The following is a 20,221-nucleotide window of genomic DNA, read 5'->3' on the forward strand; positions in this document are numbered from 1 at the left end:
AGAATAAACCTCACTTGATCATGGTGTATGATCCTTTTAATGTGCTGTTGGTTTCTGTTTGCTAGTATCTTGTTCAGGAATTTTGCATCTATGTTCATCAGTGATATTGGTCTATAATTTTCTTTCTTTGTGGTATCTTTTTCTGGTTTGGGTATCAGGGTGATGGTGGCTTCATAGAATGAATTTGGGAGTGTTGTAGTCTCTTATACTCCTTTGTATTTCTGCAGTGTTAGTTGTGATTTTTCCTTTTTCATTTCTACTTTTATTGATTTGCATCCTCTCCCTTTTTTTCTTGATGAGTCTGGCTAAGGGTTTTTCAGTTTTATTTATCTTCTCAAAGAACCAGCTTTTAGTTTTATTGATCTTTGCTATTGTTTTCTTAGTTTCTGTTTCATTTACTTCTGATCTGATCTTTATGATTCCTTCTACTGACTTTGGGTTTTCTTTGTTCTTCTTTCTCTAGTTGTTTTAAGTGTAGCATTACTTGTGATAGGTCTGTTTATATTTTCTAATTCTTCCTGGTTCACTCTTGGAAAATTGTACCTTTCCAAGAATTTGTCCATTTCTTCGTGGTTGTCCATTTTATTGGCATATAGTTGTTTGTAGTAGTCTCTTATACTCCTTTGTATTTCTGCAGTGTTAGTTGTGATTTTTCCTTTTTCATTTCTACTTTTATTGATTTGCATCCTCTCCCTTTTTTTCTTGATGAGTCTGGCTAAGGGTTTTTCAGTTTTATTTATCTTCTCAAAGAACCAGCTTTTAGTTTTATTGATCTTTGCTATTGTTTTCTTAGTTTCTGTTTCATTTACTTCTGATCTTTATGATTTCTTTCCTTCTACTGACTTTGGGTTTTCTTTGTTCTTCTTTCTCTAGTTGTTTTAAGTGTAGGGTTAGGTTGTTTGAGATTTTTCTTGTTTCTTGAGGTGAGATTGAATTGCTGTCAACTTCCCTCTTAGAACTGCTTTTGCTGCATCCCATAGGTTTTGGGTCGTCGTGTTTTTGTTGTCATTTGTTTCTATGTATTTTTTAATTTCTTCTTTGATTTCTTCAGTGATCTCTTGGTTATTTAGTATCAATTAGATCTGTCTGGTCTGTTGTGTCATTTAAAGCTTGTGTTTCCATATTTATTTTCTGTTTGGATGATCTGTCCATTGGTGTAAGTGGGGTTTTAAAGTCCCCTACTATTATTGTGTTACTGTCGATTTCTCCTTTAATGGTTGTTAGCATTTGCCTTATGTATTGGGGTGCTCCTGTGTTGGGTGCATAAACATTTATAATTGTTATATCTTCTTCTTGGATTGATCCTTTGATCATTATGTAGTGTCCCTCCTTAACTCTTGTAACAGTCGTTTTTAAAGTCTATTTTATCTGATACGAGTATTGCTACTCCAGCTTTCTTTTGATTTCCATTTGCATGGAATATCTTTTTCCAGCCGTTCACTTTCAATCTGTATGTGTCCCTAGGTCTGAAGTGAGTCTCTTGTAGACAGCATATATATGGTTCTTGTTTTTGTATCCATTCAGCCAGTCTGTGTCTTTTGGTTGGGGCATTTAATCCATTTACATTCAAGGTTATTATTGATATGTATGTTCCTATTACCATTTACTTAATTGTTTGGGGTTTGTTTTTGTGGGTCTTTTTCTTCTCTTGCGTTTCCTGCTTAGAGAAGTTTCTTTATTATTTGTTGTAAAGCTGGTTTGGTGGTGCCGAATTCTCTTAGCTTTTGCTTGTCTGAAAAGCTTTTGACTTCTCCATCGAATCTGAATGAGATCCTTGTTGGGTAGAGTAATCTTGGTTGTAGATTTTTCTCTTTCATCACTTTAAGTATATCCTGCCACTCCCTTCTGGCCTGCAGAGTTTCCGCTAAAAAATCAGCTGATAACCTTATGGGGATTCCTTTGTATGTTATTTTTTGTTTTTCCCTTGCTGCTTTTAATATTTTTTCTTTGAATTTAATATTTGTTATTGTGATTAATTTGTGTCTTGGTGTATTTTTCCTAGGGTTTATCCTGTATGGGACTCTCTGTACTTCCTGGACTTGGGTGACCATTTCCTTTCCCATGTTAGGGAAGTTTTCAACTATAATCTCTTCAAATATTTTCTCAGACCTTTCTTTTTCTCTTCTTCTTTTGGGACCCCTATAATTCGAATGTTGGTGCGTTTACTGTTACCCCAGAGTTCTCTGAGATTGTCTTCAATTCTTTTCATTCTTTTTTCTTTATTCTGCTCCTCGGCAGTTATTTCTACCATTTTGTCTTCCAGCTCATTTATTCGTTCTTCTGCTTCAGTTATTGATTCCTTCTAGTGCATTTTTCATTTCAGTTTTTGTTTTTTTTTTTTTTAGCGTACGTGGGCCTCTCACTGCTGTGGCCTCTCCCGTTGCGGTGCACAGGCTCCGGACGCACAGGCCCAGCGGCCATGGCTCGCGGGCCCAGCCGCTCCGCGGCATGTGGGTTCTTCCCGGACCGGGGCACGAACCCGTGTCCCCTGCATCGGCAGGCAGACTCTCAACCACTGCGCCACCAGGGAAGCCCCCATTTCAGTTATTTTGTTGTTCATCTGTGTTTGTTCTTTAGTTCTTCTAGATCTTTGTTAAACATTTCTTGTATTTTCTCAATCTGTGCTTCCATTCTATTTCTGAGATTCTGAATTATCTTTACTATCATTACCTGAATTTTGTTTCAGGTAGTTTGCCTGTTTCCTCTTCATTTATTTGGTCTTGTAGGTTTTTACCTTGCTCTTTCATCTGTGACATATTTTTGTGCCATCTCTCTCTTTTTTTTTTTAATGTGTGGGATTGTGTTCTTGTCTTACTTGTTGTTTGGCCTGAGGCTTCCAACACTGGAGCTTGTAGGCTATTGGGTAGAGCTGGGTCTTGGTGCTGAGATGAGGAACCATGTGAGACCTCACTCCAATGAGTATTCCCTGGGGTCTGAGGTTCTCTGTTAGTCCAGTGGTTCGGACTCGGAGCTCCCACAGCAAGAGCTTCCCCCCAACCCCGGGCTCACGAATCAAGATCCCGCAAGCCACGTGGGGTGGCAAGAAAAAAATAGGAGAAAAATAATAAAGTAAAAAATAAAATTAGACTAAGAAACTAACAGATATGTTAGAAAGAATGTAAAAATAAAAATATAGATATGTCAACAACCGGAAGGTATATCAGTACCACAATAGTAAAAGAGAGGAGGAGGGAAAGGAAAAAAAGCGGGGGGGTGAAGGCCTTGGCTGTGGAGGGCGGGGCCTAAACAAGGGCGAGTTTTGGGTGGTGGGCGGGGCCGATGCTCAGGACCCATGGGGCTGGAAAAGGCCCTGGGCGCTGTTGGGGGTGGGGCTTAGGCTCAAGGAACTGAAGGGCCCAGGCGTGCCCCCCACCCCAGTCTCAGAGGGCAGGGGACCTCACCTGGGAGCCCAGCAGGCTCCCTGGGCCCGAGGCTCCCTCCACTCCTCTCCTGCTCTTCTTGGAAGAGTCCCTCCCACCTGCCTCTCCTGATCTCCCTGCCTTCGGGGGCACTGATCCTGTCTGGCCTCCACTTCTCCTACATCCTCGGTCCCCCTATGTCCTACCGGTTCACTTTGGGGTTCCTCCCGTCTCCTTGGGGATCAGAGTCTTCTCCCACCAGCGGCCATCAGGCGCCCCAGTTGTGGGGAGACGCAAACCCCACGTCTTCCCACACTGCCATCTTGATTCCTCCCTGCCACTGACCTTTTACGATCCTTTCTTCTATGTGTTGTTTTATAAGATTGAGATCATACTGAACTTAGAATTTTCAATATTTTTTTTTACTTATTAAGTCAATAAAAATTCTATGTGAACAAAATATTTAATGGCAATCTTTTAGTTTTTTACTATCTAGCTACATATGGTTCATAAAGTTTACTGTTAAGCTCTGTAAAGTTTATTATTAAAAAAAGTTTATTATTGAAGAAATAATGAAAACTTATACTATTTCTTCTCTCACATTCATGGTATCAAAAGTATCAGAAAAAGAAATTATGAAGCAAAGAATCATAAGGCATTTGATGGGATTATGCTTTCTTAGTTCCACAGCCTCCATTTATTTGTTATTTGTAAACGTTTTGCTTGCTAATATGCAGCCGCAGTCACTTTCCTAGACCCAGAACTAGGAAAAAAATTAACTGCTTCTCTCTCTTGCTGAAGGTGGTTGGAGGTAAAGTGAAGAAGCCCGGCAAACGTGGTCGAAAGCCAGCCAAAATTGACTTGAAGGCAAAACTCGAGAGGAGCCGGCAGAGTGCAAGAGAATGCCGGGCCAGAAAAAAACTGAGATATCAGTATTTGGAAGAGTTGGTATCCAGTCGGGAAAGAGCCATTTGTGCCCTCAGAGAGGAACTGGAAATGGTAAGAAAGTCTGTCAATAAACGCATGAAACAATCAACCTAAGCTATATTAAAACATGAAGATACCAGTTTTTAGCTATCCAGTTGACAAACATGGGAAAACATATTAATCTGTTAGCCAGCACATAGGCAAATAAGCATTTTCATACATTGCTGGTGGGAGTGGAAAGTGACTATTTCTTTAAGGGATTATTTATGACAGAAAAAAAAATCGAAAATAACCAAAATGTTCAACAGTAGGGGATTGGTTAAATTATACTACATTCATGTATTGGACTACTTTGCAGCCCATGAAAATCACAGTGCACGTGTATATTTACTGATGTAGAAAGACACAAGATATTGCTAAGTGGAAAAAGCAGTATAACAGTATGTAGCAATATGCATAGTATGATACTATTTGGCCTGGTTTTATTCATTCATTCATTCAGACTTTAGGTAGTAGCTGTAGACATATAAAAGAGAATAGGTAAAAGGGAATAGAAACCCCATTAGTACTGTGAGCTCAGAGGAGGAGGTGACAGGTTGGAAAAGAGAGAGATAATACTAACATGATCATTACAAAACTGGGACAGGCTACCCCCAGCTTTTTAGAAGGTAAAAAAATTAAGGTGGGTCATGAAGAGAGTCCAAATATACACTATTCAGTAGACTTTTTTTAATACATTGAATTTGACTTGTAAATTATTTTTCACCTTCTGCACTGTAAGCCACTGGGGGACATAATCTTTGTACTGATTAATCTTTTATACCCCCAAAGTCCATAGTACACGCTCTGGTAGAAAGTAGATGTTTAGTGAATATTTATGAAATAGAGAAAGGAAGTTACAAAATTATTTATTTTAGGAGTAGAAATAATAATGTGACAGCAAAAAGAGATGAATTCTAATGAGTGGCACTCCATGGGGAGATACTCTTTTAGCCAGAGGGCCCTTTTTAATCTGAGCACTACTCCAGCACATCTCAAGAAGATTCAGCAGTAGTTTTGCACCCTCTTCTGAAGATAGCAGGCCTCGTCCATGTCCTAGGTTATAAACAGGAATACAACAGAAGGTGGGATTCCCAGCAGCCAATTTGACCTCTAGTTATGGGAGTTCTTATGTCTAGGATTTCCACCTGTGGTTGCTGAACTCTGAGTAGTAAAATTTTATTTAAATATATTTTACATATTTCAGTACAAGCAGTGGTGCATGGCAATGGACCAAGGGAAAATCCCTTCTGAAATAAAGGCCCTACTCACTGGAGAAGAGCAGAACAAATCTCAGCAGAACTCAAGCAGGCACATGAAAGCTGGGAAGACAGATGCTAACAGCAATTCCTGTGAGTACAGTACATGGGAGAGTTTATCTTTAGAAGAGTGACTTAAAGTAGGCTTTCTGTTGACCACTTTCCTTGCTGTGTCTTCAAATAAAATAAATGTTGATGTCATTTGTAATACACTAATAAGCAAGTGAACTGGCGTTAGATTCTAAATATTGAAATGCGTTATACCTGGGGTCTATAAAGAGCAACTGATAAATTCATGGAAAAATTTTAAAGTAGACTCAGTCAATAAGTGAGAGTGTACCATTTCTAGTTATTTTTTTGGCCGCGCTGCACGGCTTGCAGGATCTTAGTTCTCCGACCAGGGATTGAACCTGCACCCTCGGCAGTGAAAGCGCCAAGTCCTAACCCCCGGACCGCCAAGGAATTCCCTAGTTACTGTTAATAATAACAATACCTTTTATTTTGATTTTGATTTACAAAGTACTTTCACTCATGTTTATCGTAATTATTTCCTCCAGTAATTGTGTTAAGTATAATTGTACTTTTTATTTTATAGATGAAGAAATAGCACAGGTGCTGCTTGGTAAGGTGCCCAAGGTCATACAGCTATAATGGTAGAACCTGTCCTCACCTAGTTCAGGCTCTATCTAGTACAGTAGCCCATCACCTGTAAGGATTTTTTTTTTTTTTTGTGGTACGCGGGCCTCTCACTGTTGTGGCCTCTCCCGTTATGGAGCACAGGCTCCGGACGCGCAGGCTCAGCGGCCATGGCTCACGGGCCTAGCCGCTCTGCGTCGTGTGGGATCTTCCCGGACTGGGGCAGGAACCCGTGTCCCCTGCGTCGGCAGGCGGACTCTCAACCACTGTGCCATGTAAGGATTTTTTTTTTTTTTTGTGGTACGCGGGCCTCTCACTGTTGTGGCCTCTCCCGTTATGGAGCACAGGCTCCGGACGCGCAGGCTCAGCGGCCATGGCTCACGGGCCTAGCCGCTCTGCGTCGTGTGGGATCTTCCCGGACCAGGACACGAACCCGTGTCCCCTGCATCGGCAGGCAGATTCTCAACCACTGTGCCACCAGGGAAGCCCAGGATTTTTTTTAAATAAGGAGAAATTCACATAACATAAAATTAATCATTTAAAAGTCACAATTCAGAGGCATTTAGTACATTCACAGTGTTGTACAACTACCACCTCCGTCTGGTTAGAAAACATTTTATCACCCCAAAAGAAAACTCCAAATGCATTAGCAGGTTGCTCGCTATTACCCACTCCCTCCAGCCCCTGTTAACTATGAATCTGCATTCTGTCTCTATGGATTTACCTCCTCTGGATATTTCGTATAAATGGAATCACACAGTGTGTGACTTTTTGTGTCTGGCTTCTTTGACCTAGCATAATGTTTTCAAGGTTCATCCGCCTTGTAGCATGTATCAGTACTTCATTCCATTTTATGACTGTATAATATTCCATTGTATATGTATACCACAATTTGTTATCCATTTATCCATTGATGGATATTTGTTTCTACCTTTCACTGTTGCGAACAGTGCTACGATAAACATGCATGTGCAAGTATGTATTTGAGTACCTGTTTTCAGTTGTTTTGGGTATATACCTAGAAGTGGAATTGCCAGGTCATATGGTAATTCTATATTTAACTTTTATTTATTTTAAAAAATATTTATTTATTTATTTATTTTTATTTCGGCTGTGCCATGTCTTAGTTGCGGCATGCTGACTTCTTAGTTGCATCATGTGTGTGGGATCTAGTTCCCTGACCAGGGATCAAACCCAGGCCCCCTGCATTGGGAGCGTGGAGTCTTACCCACTCGACCACCAGGGAAGTCCCTATATTTAACTTTTAGAGGAACCACAAATTGTTTTCCACAGTGGCTGAAATATTTTACATTACCCCCATAGTATATGAAGTTTCCCATTTCTCTGTGTCTTGCCAACTTTTTATGTTCCATTTTTGAAAACTGTAGCCTTCCTAGTGAAGTGGCATCTGATTGTGGTTTTGACTTACATTTCCCTAATAACTAATGACATTGAGCAACTTTTCATGTGCTTGTTGGCCATTTGTTTGTCTTCTTTGAAAAAATGTCTCTTTGTGTCCCTTGCCCATGTTTTAATTCAGTTGTCTTTCATTATGTTGTTGAATTGTAAGACTTCTTTATATATTCTGGATTCTAGACCTTTATCAGATATATGATTACACATATTTCTCCCATTCTGTAGGTTTTTTCGCTTTCTTGATAGTGTCCTTTGGTGTACAAAAGACTTTAATTTTGAGGAAGACCATTTTACCTATTTTTAATTTTGTTGTTCATGCTTTGGGTACCATATCTAACAATCCATTGCCAAATTGAAGGTTATGAAGATTTGCCCTGGTTGTCTCCTAAGAGTTTTATGGTTTTAGGCCTTATATTTAGATCATTGATCTATTGAGTTAATTTTTCTATATGGTGTGAGATAGAAGTCCAGCTTAGTTCTTTTGCATGTGAATATACAGTTGTCTCAGCACCATTTGTTGGAGAGACTGTTAAGGTTTTAGAATGAAGATGCCATATGTTGATTTCTTCATCATTGTGATTGCTTTGGGAGCACTTGAAAATAGTTATAAGGAAATGTTACAAACTTTTTATCTTTAAAAAATTTTTTTATAAAACTGAAGGATTGGCTTTTTATAGCTTTTATTAGATGAGGCAACATTTGCCTTAATCTAAATTCAATTAATGAAAAAAAGCCAAACCAGTTCAGTTTTCTTTCAGTCTGTATTTGAAAATAGCCTTCCCGTAGATACTAAATTAAAAAAAAAAATGCATGCATTTTAAAACAGATTAACCAAACTTCATTGACTTTAAAAGCATTCTTGAGACTTCCCTGTGCCTGGTGGTGCAGTGGTTAAGAATCCACCTGCCAGTGCAGGGGACACAGGTTCGAGCCCTGGTCCGGGAAGATCCCACATGCCACGGAGCAACTAAGCCTGTGCGCCACAACTACTGAGCCTGCGCTCTAGAGCCCACAAGCCACAACTACTGAGCCCCCATGCCACTACTGAAGCCCGTGCACGTGGAGCCCGTGCTCCACAACAAGAGAAGCCACTGCGATAAGAAGCCTGTGTACCGCAAGGAAGAGTAGGCCCCGCTCACCGCAACTAGAGAAAGCCCGCACGTAGCAACGAAGACCCAACGCGGCCCAAAATAAATAAATAAATTTATTTTAAAAAATAAAAATAAAAGCATTCTTACATTGGTAACTTTATTTTTCAGGGTGAAGAGCATATAAAATGATGAGTCAGTGATTGAAGCCAATATTCTGATTCTTATGGAGGATGAATAGGCAAGATTGTACTTCTTGGCTCCATTTACTACCTACTGCTCAGTCATCTCTGTAAATTTGCAATTTCTACCAAAATGCGTGATCATAGATCTCAAAGGATTTTGCTTTAGTTTTCAACACTTAGAAAATTTACAAACATTCAGACCTGTTCTGGTTGGTATTGCCACTCATGGCATTTAACATGTTGCAATGCTTGAAAGCACAGTAGAGAGAATGAGTGAAGAATATAATTTTTGCACCTCAACTCCACATTGCTTTATTGGTTAATTTATATTCTTTCCATGTAATTGTATGTGTATGTGTGTTTAGGTGTCACTTCCTTTCATGTTTTTGATTGCCCTACAAAGAGAAACCAAATGGGCTGATTACTGACTATAAGTTCTCAGCCTTTATGGACCTAATCTTATTTCTTTATATTTACTTGAGTAATGTTTATTTTCTGCATGAACCATTTCTCCTGTGAGCCATTCCAGCATAAGCTGTGAATATGTATTAACAAATATATACATTTCTATTTTTATAATCCATAATGATATGCCCGTTTTAAATAATGTACACATTAACAAAATCCATCAAGAAAGCCCTTAAGATAGCCTCTGTTTAAAACTTTTGTTGCTGTCTTTTCAAACTGTATTTATACAGGTTTGCTAATCTGTACTTGGAGAATAACTAGTCAAACTTTATTTTTAAATAAGAAGTAACCTGTTAGGCATTTCAGTAACATACATCATCTTGACAACCCATACAGTGTGTTTCTATTGTATGTCTCTATATGTATATGGGGAGGGCAGGAGTGAATGCTCACACACATTTCGTTGTGTAATCACCTACTTTGGAGAATTTTTCTAAAGAAAATAGGATGAAATTAGCTGCTGAGATGGAGTTTCTGCCTCAAGAGATCTGGAACGAAATGAGGGACACATTGCTGGTGGATCTAATGGCGGTAGCCATAACCAGAACACTTAGTTTCTTCCCTGATTTGAGTTTCCTTACGAATGTATTCTGAGCCAGAGAGAAACACACTGTGGGTGTGCGTCCGATTCAGCCCTGGCTGTGCCTCCACTCTGGAGTGAAGCACTGAAGCCAGAGTCGCCAGGGGGCCTGGCAGGAGGGGTAGAAGGCGGAGGAGTTCCCTCCAGTTCCCGTCACAGCTACCTTTGCTCTCTTCCTGGCTACCAAATGGGGTGATGGTTGAGGAATCACACGCACAATATGATACACTCAGATCTGGGAATCTTTTGATGTCCCCACTGGGACACTTTAACACTCTCTCTTTTCTTTCCCATCATTAAATCAGGAGTTGTGTTCTCTGTTGCTGCTAAATTGTCATTGTTCTTTGCTCTAATGAAGCAAACATTTGGCTTCCAAACAATATGTGTTTTGTTACGAAGTAGTTTAAGAGGAGGCATCATAGTCTAGCTTGTCTGTGAGGGGGAACATGAGATGGACCACATAGTTTCAGGTGATGAGGTACCTCCCTCCTTCTCTGAGGCCATGCATTTGAATTAAGTGCTTCCCCTTAGCCTGAGTTCCTGAAGATCTCTTGTGCTCAGGTCACAGACTCAGATCTCTAGTCTAGTACCGTGTGACAACCGATATACCACTAGCCCAGTCTGTTGGGCCTCTCTGTGTTTTGGAGGACTGGGGGTTTAAGAGTATTTAATGTCTTTTTAGGATCACAAATATAGATAGATTAAAGATTGTTAATATTCAGGCCTTCAGAATTTAAGTTTTTTAAATATAGTGTTCAGATTGTAATGGGTATGTTTTTGCCATCTGGTCTACTCAAATGTATATTTTTATTTTGCAAAACAGCCCAAGACTTACTCTACGTTGCTTTGTTCAGTACCTTTTGAATTCCCCAGAAGAGCTGTTTTCAAAACAAACATTCCAAATGAATGTGGCTCTTCAATGGAATGTCCCCATTGTGCTTGAAGTGTTTCTTCTCTGGTTGTGATTTTAAATTACAGGCTCATTTGAGCTACTCCCCTTCCCTTCCGTATCTTTACAAGAGCAGTGACTTTGTCCTCAGGTAGCCGATGTGTAATTTTGGGTGAAAGTAAATTACAGTTTATTTCAGTTTATTCCTAAACCTATCTATTTGGTATTTTGGAGTAGATCAAACCGAGAGAAAAATTCCTTGGTCTTAAAAAGGAATGTTCTGATTGCTTTGGGTATCGTGCTGGTTGCACGCTTTGGCCACTTGAAGCATGTTAATAAACGTCACTGATTAAAACGGCTGGAGCATTTGTTGCCCCATTCCAGTTAAGGAGCAGCATGCTGAAATCCTAGCATCTCTCACTCACCTATAAGGACAACATACAGACTGAGAGAGAACAGAAGCGGGTGGAAGAGTCAGTGAGCTCAGTCCCCCTTCGTCTGTTCTGTTCTCCTTGCTCTCTGAGTAGACAGTAATATTTCCTTTTTCCTTTTCCCAAAGAAAGGAAGGTAAGGGGGAAAATAAATTTATGTATTTAGACCAGTCATATTCTGTTGTTAATTTAGCATAGATCCGTTGTATATTAGAGCAACTGAGTATAATATGGAATAAGTTTGACTAGATCAAATTTTAGGATATAGTTGAAGTTCTTAAATTTTTTTCTATTTTATCTAAAATCTTCCTAATATATCTGAATCAGAATCTTTCATGCTACAGCAAATTCATATCACTGTTTACCGGCTAACTGACAGTATTTATCAGCCTCACCATTTAGCATTTTATTTTATCATCTTTGAATTGATAGGCTTGATTTGGGATGTTCCAAAAAGTATAGGTTTAAACTGGACTTAGTTAAAATAAAGGCAAATAAAATTTTAAAACGTGAATGCGATGTTTCACAAGAAATCAGTTGCATATTATCAATTACCTTTTTAGTTTTAAAAGAGAGGAAAATTACTACTAAATCACATGGTATTTGGGGGCATTGAAGGAATTTTTCTTTCTCTGAAGAGCATTGTACAATTTTATATTTTTATGAAAAATAAAATATCTTCACCGGAGCCATTTCAAGTTGTCTATTTCACAATACTGATGTCTGTATAAGCATAGTAAAAAGAGTATGAGATTTAGGCAGAACTGGTCTTGAATCCATTTTTTGCATCACCTTGAATTATGTACTCTCTCGGCTTATTTCCTCATCTGTAAAAAAGTGGGAGGATAACTTTCCAGAGTAATTGGTAGGCTAAATAGAGTTATGAGAAACTGCTCCTTATGTAGTAAAGAATTACATTAAATTTTAAATATTCATGTGTGCCTGGGTTTGACTGTTAAGATTTAAATCACTAACGATAAATATATTTAATGGGCTGGAATCTAAATACGTAGTGTTGCAGGCCTCATGTTTCTGAAATCTTTTTAGCTATATCATTATGTCTATCCCTGGAATGGTGTATAGTTGGGGGCTCTTCTTAGCAATAATAGCCTTCTATTAACTAGACTAATTTTAAGAACAGTTAAGGTTCCACCTGGCAGTAATCCTGTCATCTGTATAAAGCAGGTTTTCAGGCTGCTAGGTAACCTGGCTCACTTTTCCCTTATTGCACCCATTTTACTTAATCACACAGTATCGTGAATCGAAGCGGGACTGCTGTGTGAGGGGCTGCTCAATGTGCATGGCACAAAGGCACCCAGCGGAGGAGGCCTAAAATCGACCTCACGTTCCTTTCAACAAGCCACGTGAGGAGGAGAGGGTGCCTGCCATTGCTCACCAGGGCACACGTGTGGGGCAGGTCTGCCCGGAGAGGAGCCTTTCTTAACCCCTCTACCTGGACGGTGCCTTTCATAAAACGTGCAGAACAACAGTGTGCTGCAGCTGGTGTCTTGCTGGCCCCAGAGGAAAGCCAGTCATGTGCATCTGTCCCAACTCCCTGCTGAGTGACATCAGATTGGTAGCTTTTAATCAGCAGCGATGGGAGTACTGACACCACAGAAATCAGTAAATGCTACAAATCAGGGATTTCCCTCCCCCGCCAGAGAGTTGGTTTCCAGCCGACCCCTGTAAAGGCCTAGTGTAGGCCAGCACGGCCCTGACCCGAGCAGCCACATTTGAGGCCCCACGTATCTGACTGGAGGACACATGGAGCTGGAAGGACTCTTTGTAAGTCTCCAGGAAGTTTGGAGGCATCCACGTGAAATTCAGATTACTTCACAAGACAGATGGTGGTCGTGACTCAGAAACGGTTATGGGTTGCAGAGAACTACCCAGGTGAACTCTAGAAATGACCAGGAGGCAGATCAGCTGAATTCTTAAAGCAAGCCTTGGGGTCAGAGTGGGTACAGCTAACTTACCTATTGCTTTGTGACACAGTGCTCCCGGCACTCCTGGGCTGGGGGTTGGGCTGCAGTTGGACAGTCAGCTTTGGCTTACAGGCCATTTTGACTCTGCAGTTAGATAAGTATTTGAGCAGGAAAAATCTCCTGAGATCCAACAGAACCCAATTCAATCCTGCCATGCCTCAGTGCCCCTTTCCTGAGAAGAAAACAGTGCCTGACAAGCACTTTACAGCCCCAAACCTGGTCAAGTCAGCAGGCTAGAAATGACGACGCCTGTGCCTCCACTAGGTAGCCTTGGCTAACCCAGAACCAGCAGGCCAAAAGCCCACACTGAGTTCTGGATTTTTCCACTTCAGTGGAATGAACACCATGCTTGCCGATACCACAGGAAAAGAAGGTATAGGGTTAGTGACAAAAAGTAAAGAATAATGCCCCTCAAACCTCAGGCCCTTAAGGAAATGAATTCCAACAACAACCACATGATCCTGGAAGCAGATGCTACCTCCACTGAACCTTCAGATGAGACCCTGACCCTAACCCTGTGATTGCAGCCTTGTGAATCAGAGGACACAGTTAAGCTGTATCCAGATTCCTGCTCACAGAAGTTATGAGATTAAAAAAATGTGGGTTATTTTAATCTGTCAAACTTTGGGGTAATATGCAATAATAGATAACTAATACAATTGTTCCATTTTTTTCCATGTGAAATACAGATTTCATATTCAACTTATAAACTAGTTTAAAATATCTTCCAAACAAACAAAAAAATAACCATACTCCTTTCTGTCAGATCCCATATTCGAATACCAAGCAACTTCCAGATTATACTTCCAGATTCCCAATTATTCCAAAATCAGTAAGAATGTGCCCTGAATAAGTCATCTAAGCATTCTGGTCATTGGAAAGGAATATACCCCCGTGAAAATCAATACACTGGCCTCTGGTTAATATACTTCAGTCTCCTGTGAGGGTGACTAGGGAGCGGAGAGTCAACCTCAGTCTGTGGGGTCAGTTCTGGGACAGGTGGAGCCAGGTTGGGATAATACCACTAAGATCACTAGCAGTTTCCTGAGGCCAGGTGATGAATGGCGCTCCACCCAGCCTGCGTGCGTCCAGCCTGCGGGTGATCTTAGCTGCCACAGGGCAAGGTCTCACTTTCACCTTCCACAAGGTGTGACAGCTCATATAAACCAAAAAATGGAAACAGGTGCTATTGGAGATCTCTACCTAGTCTATGGAATTACATTGAGTTTTAATATGTGGCCTGTTTTAGATGAGTGTTTCTTTAAACCACAAAACCAATAAATATAGGCAGTGTTTTTCCCCTTTGTCCTCCAAACAGTGTACTCACATATCTGTTCTTAAAAAACCAAAAAAGCCATAAACCATTTAGCTGCTTTAAATTTTTCTTCAAAATAAACTTAAAAGTTCCTTACAATATTTGTGTTTGTAAGTTTGAGTCTGGATTTTCATTGTGTTTCTTTGCCCTTTCACTCCAATTATCAAATAGCTTTAAAAAAACAAAAAACAAAACTATCTTGACTTCAATTTCACTTGATTTCACTTAGATTTGTTTCTAGTTACAGTCCAATTCACTTATGGTTCAACTGAAAATATATAATGGTTACATGTTTTTAGCTACAGAGTTGCCTACAATTAACTATGGCCAAGAGTGACTTAAGTCCCGTTTCACTGGGTTTTTTTATATTCTACTAGATTGGTTAAATTAACAGTTGAAACTGATTTCCCTCCATCAGTTCTTTCTATTGTATATGTGGAAATCGCAACACAAGAATGATGGTAAAAGTCCACGTTCTCAAGTGTTTTCATATCCTGAATTTAGACCATGCCTTCTTAATAGTTCAAAAAAATCCCCTTTGGAGTGAGTGAATAGAAGTATCTGTCACCTACCTCCCATTCAAGTTCCTGCTCCCAGGTGTTCCTTCCCCCTTGAGTCTGCAAAATATTAGCAGAACTAAAAAAGAAAGAAAAGAAAAAGAAAAAAAGCTAAAGAAGGAAAACAATGCCACAATTTGAGAATGGTATTAAAAACCTGTTTCTACTAGTTAGCATATAGCAATAGGTGCTGAATAACTTGAAAATGGAAAAATCCATTGGGTTATAGCAACAACTAAATTTAAATGACAACAGTAGAAAACCTTTTTTGAGGGCTTTCCATGTGTTTGGGAATGCACTGAATGAATGATTTACATGGGTCTGGGCTCATTTTATTACAATCCTATAAGGTGGTATGATAGTCTTACATGTCAGCTACGGTAGAATACCAAGTTATTTAATCAACACTAACCTAGGTGTTGCAGTGAAGGTGTTTTGTAGATGTGCTCAACAGCTACAACCAACTGACTTTAAGTGAAGAAGATTATCCTTGATAATATGGTTATCTAATCGGTTAAAAGCCTTAAGAGCAAAAAAAAAAATGAGGTTTCCCTAAGAAGAAGTTCTGCCTCAAGACTGTAGCATCAAATCCTGCCTGCTGGCCCGCCCTAGATTTCAAACTGAAGGCTACAGCAACTACCTGAGTTTCCAGCCTGCCACCCACCCTACAAACTTCAAGCTGGCTGACCCCCTTAATCGCAAGAACCAATTTCTTAAAATAGTGTCCTCTATCCATCTACCTATCTGTCATCTATGTCCTATTGGTTTTGCTCTTCCTGGAGAACCCTAATACAGGTAGGCATGTTATTTTCCCCATTTTAAAAATAGAGAAGCTGGGGTTTGAGAATTTGCTGGTTAAGTAGCTGGTAAGCAGAACCTGAGCTTCAACACAGAAGTTGATGTCAGAGCCCTTGAAAACAACCATAATACTTGTGATTAAGGAAAACTTTGCTGGCTGGAGGTGTCAATGGAGTCTTGCGCCCAATTTTTACTAATTTTTAAAGGGTCGTTCAAGTATTTAGAGTCCCTCTACCTGGAGAATCAGCCCAGAATTTTAATGAATCTGGACTGATGAATAGAGTATAAAGCCATTCTTCTCAGACACTGTGCTCCCCACCCTCTCCACCATAAAACTCTTCACAACTCTTTTGCTGCCCAGGTATCCATGCCATGGTCTGTCTAGCACATTCAGGGTCCTACTAGCAGGATATAGTCTCCTAAAACAGAGCACTCTTTGGAAGGTATTGCAGGGAAGCAGAATAGGAGAGGATTCATTCTGAATTCCCTTATAGTTTTCATTTCCCATATCTAGCTGTTGTGGGCAAACAGCTGAAACTGCTATATTGACTGTCTGCCACTGAAAACCAGATGATGTTCTCAAGCTTCCAGACCTGCATCATAACCGTGAAACCAGATACACACACCCAGCATTCCTGGGGGTCATTTTCCTGCAGAATTAAAATCACACATTTTTCAAATTATAGGTGAATCCTAATTGTATAACTCAAATAATAGGGTTGATGAGTTTTTAAAAAGCAATACTTTTTTTTTTTTTTTTTTGTGGTATGCGGGCCTCCCTCCGCTGTGGCCTCGCCCGTTGCGGAGCACAGGCTCCGGAGGCGCAGGCTCGGCGGCCAGGGCTCACGGGCCCAGCCGCTCCGCGGCATGTGGGATCCTCCCGGACCGGGGCGCGAACCCGGTTCCCCTCCATCGGCAGGCGGACGCGCAACCGCTGCGCCACCAGGGAAGCCCTAAAAAGCAATACTTTTAAAGAGGCTTCTTCTAGTAAGTCAGACAGAAAAAGACAAATATCATATATCACTTACATGTGGAATCTAAAAAAATGATACAAATGAACTCATTTACAAAACAGAAACAGACTCACAGACATAGAAAACAAATTTATGCTTACCAAAGGGGAAATGTGGGGAGGGATAAATCAGGAGTTTGGGATTAGCAGATACAAACTACTATATACAAAATAGATAAACAACAAGGTCCTACTGTATAGCACAGGGAACTCTACTCAGTATTCTGTAACAACCTATATGGGAAAAGAATCTGAAAAAGATATTTGTATATGTATAACTGAATCACTCTGCTGTACAGCAGAAACTAACACAACACTGTAAATCAACTACACTCCAATATAAAATAAAAAATTAAAAAAAAACAGAAACAGATTCACAGACATAGAAAACAAACTCATGGTTACCAAAGGGGAAAGGAGGGGGAGGGATAAATTAGGACTTTGGAATTAACAGAACACAATAAACAACAAGGACCTACTGTATAGCACAGGGAACTATATTCAATATCTTGTAATAACCTATCCGATAATGGAAAAGAATCTAAAAAAGAATATACACTTTTACCTTCAGGTGTCCAGTTTACACCTGAAACTAACACATTATAAATCAACTATACTTCAATTAAAAAAAAATAATGAGGCTTCTCCTGAAGAAGAAGACAGAGCTTTTGAACGGAAGTGTTCAGTTGAGCAAACAATTCAGAATGGCCCAGATTGTAAGTAGGGGCTCAAAAAATTAAAGAGGGTCTGAGGGAAATGAGACGGGTCAAAAATAAATTTAACCTAAAATAAATTTAACTGCCTACTTACCAGGAACACAGGAACATTTACTTTTAGGGAAAGTCTAGATTACACTGCTATGGAATCCATAAATTCTCAGAGTCAAATAATAAAAGGAGAAAAGAGAGAGGCCCTGGTAAGTGTGGGTGGCACAACTGCGTGCTTGGTGAGATGATGGGGTTTTTCAAAAATGCTACCATTTGTAAAATGGGTTTAAAATAATATTTTGACTAGTGATTTCATGTCTGTAAAGGGTATTAATTATTTTGGAATTTCCTCGTATGTTTAGATGCTTTGTGTTCTGAACACACTGATTAGTTAATGTGCAGCTGCTGCTCTGGGTGCTCAGCACTTTTCACTGTCTTGTTGCTATGCAACGAGGACTTTTCCCCCAAATCGCCAGTGTGCCAGGCCCTGTGATGAGCTGGTGGGGGTCTGCCTACTGGCCACAGTGCCATCAAGCGGTCATTCTGCAAAACAGTGGCACCAAGCTGGTTCGTTTCCATGGCTGTCTAATCACGGCCCCCTAAGGTCGTCTCTGCTCCAGATGAATTAGCAGGTTCACTAAGCAAGGGGGAATTGTTTATTCTCTTCATATTCTTCCCAACACAGTGAGGATTTTTTCACTCCAGTGAATGCATCATGCCAGCAGCACGGCAAATTTAAAGAATGTTGGACTGGTTGGCAGAAGGCACTTTTTGTTTACCCCTACTTTGACCTCTCTTGGACCTAATTTGCTCTTCTAAACAGCGAGGGGCTTGGGTTAGGTCTCCCAATGTCCCATTCCTTCTACTCTCAAAGTCTTAATTCTTTGCTTCTGTTATGTGCGGGTTTTATAAGGAGCATAACCTTGAAGCTGATCCTGGTCCAGCAGCTCCAACAGATCTTGCTTCTGTTGCTTCAAAGCAAGTTTGGCAGGTGGCAGCAAGGCTGGAGGGTGAAGGGGGGAAGCACTGCGCCCACCAGGAGAGGCAAGACTGCCAACCTTATCTGGCAAATGACTCTGCTCCCCACATGCTTGGTGGAGGTCCCCCTGGATAAAATTGCCCTTGCTGAGAACTCTGGCCCAGGGCATTCATTGGTTCCAGGCACCTTGGGGAAACCTGTGACGGAAGGTCCACAGGGAAGTGTATCTGAGCAGGATGTGCTGATGGACTTTGGGCAGCAGGCTGGTGGCACTAATGATTTCACTGAAGATTAGAAGGAGAAATTCAAATTCCACCTCAAAGGATGCGACCCTGCCCCTTCCTCTGATGGTCTGTGGGCACCTGGAGCCAGGTAGGGGAATCGCTCTCCTCAGAACCCTGCTCCCCGTTAGCTTTCCCGGACTCCTGTTTGGAGGCTACATGAATCCACATTTGTGATGCACCTTGTCATGTGCCTGGTAAGGAGACTGGAGTCGTTTTCCTATTCCCCCCAACAGCCTGCCTCCCTGTGCTTGGCAGGTAAACGTGAGGCATGGTGAATGTTGTTCCTGTACTGCTGGGACTTATGCAAATCTTCATCAATCTGTGCGATACATACAGTTTCTTCCAAATTCAGGATCAAGTGAGACAACAGGAATCCTAAATATTAAACTAAACTAAAAAAATAAAAATAAAAAATACAATGAATTATCCACATGCTGAGAAAATGTAGCTGAATTATCATGGGTCATGAGACTTTAGAGCTCTCTCCAAGTGTGATTTAACACTCTCAATCTGTCATCATTTGGGGGGATTTAAAAAAAAAACTAATCTCGATAACAAGAGTTTGTAAGAGGTTGTCTCACTGAATTTCCACCCACTGGGGTAAACTCACAGAACATTAAAGACAGAATGGAGCTTTGTAATCATCTAGTCTTTTTTGGTTTAAACTGAGACCTAAAATACATATATAAATAAAATTAAATTAAATTTCACTTGTTACAATCTAACTTTAAATAATAAATTTTTTAAAAAGTACTGCAGGGTCTCTTCTATTTTTTTAACAACTCTGAACCAGAAAATACAAGGGCCGTGTGACATACACATCTAGCTCGTGTTGTCTGGTCAGCCATTGGCTGATAGGATGAGGAAGAATATGTGGAGGAGAAAGAAAAGGAAGAAAATACAAAAGACACTTTTTATCTTTTGACTCTGATTAAAGCAAGCACCTACACTTAAATGCATCAGCTCTGCAGATGTTTTGTGGATGGAATACTTGATTGTTCTCATTCTTTGCCCCAAATACCAAGCCTAATCTTGTCTTGTTTCCCCGGTGTCTGCAAGGTGGGATGTACAGCTTCTTTCCCATTTCAGACGTTTAGCACCACCAGCCCAGGAACCTAGCCACAGCCAAGGAAAAGGTGAGGGCCAGCTCACTAACTTTCTGGAGTCTCCTGTTAAGAATGCCACGTTCTCCCAGACCCCAAGATTTCCACGCAGGCAGCAGCCATTAGGCCCACAGAGGTCTGGATGGGTTTGGCTACTCACGTATTCCCTAGAGAGAAACCTGTCATGTCAAGGAAAGAGCAACA

The 20,221-nt window shown here is 40.5% G+C and overlaps 1 protein-coding gene across 4 annotated transcripts in view; it reads left to right on the forward strand.

Moving 5' to 3' along the window:
• The window catches only part of CREBL2 (cAMP responsive element binding protein like 2), a 62,814-nt gene that overhangs the window by 21,092 nt on the left and 21,501 nt on the right, over positions 1–20,221 (forward strand). For 3 of the 4 annotated variants that reach the window (XM_028491035.1, XM_028491037.1, XM_028491036.1), the window contains exons 2-3: positions 4,161–4,358; positions 5,533–5,677. In XM_028491035.1, coding sequence (XP_028346836.1) covers positions 4,161–4,358; positions 5,533–5,677 — 343 coding nt within the window. Of the gene's footprint in view, positions 1–4,160; positions 4,359–5,532; positions 5,678–8,895; positions 12,235–20,221 lie in introns of those variants that run through there. The other variant, XM_024129088.2, reaches the window with a different exon arrangement.

This window comes from Physeter macrocephalus, chromosome 6 (genome assembly GCF_002837175.3).
Source record: "Physeter macrocephalus isolate SW-GA chromosome 6, ASM283717v5, whole genome shotgun sequence".
NCBI lineage: Eukaryota > Metazoa > Chordata > Mammalia > Artiodactyla > Physeteridae > Physeter > Physeter macrocephalus.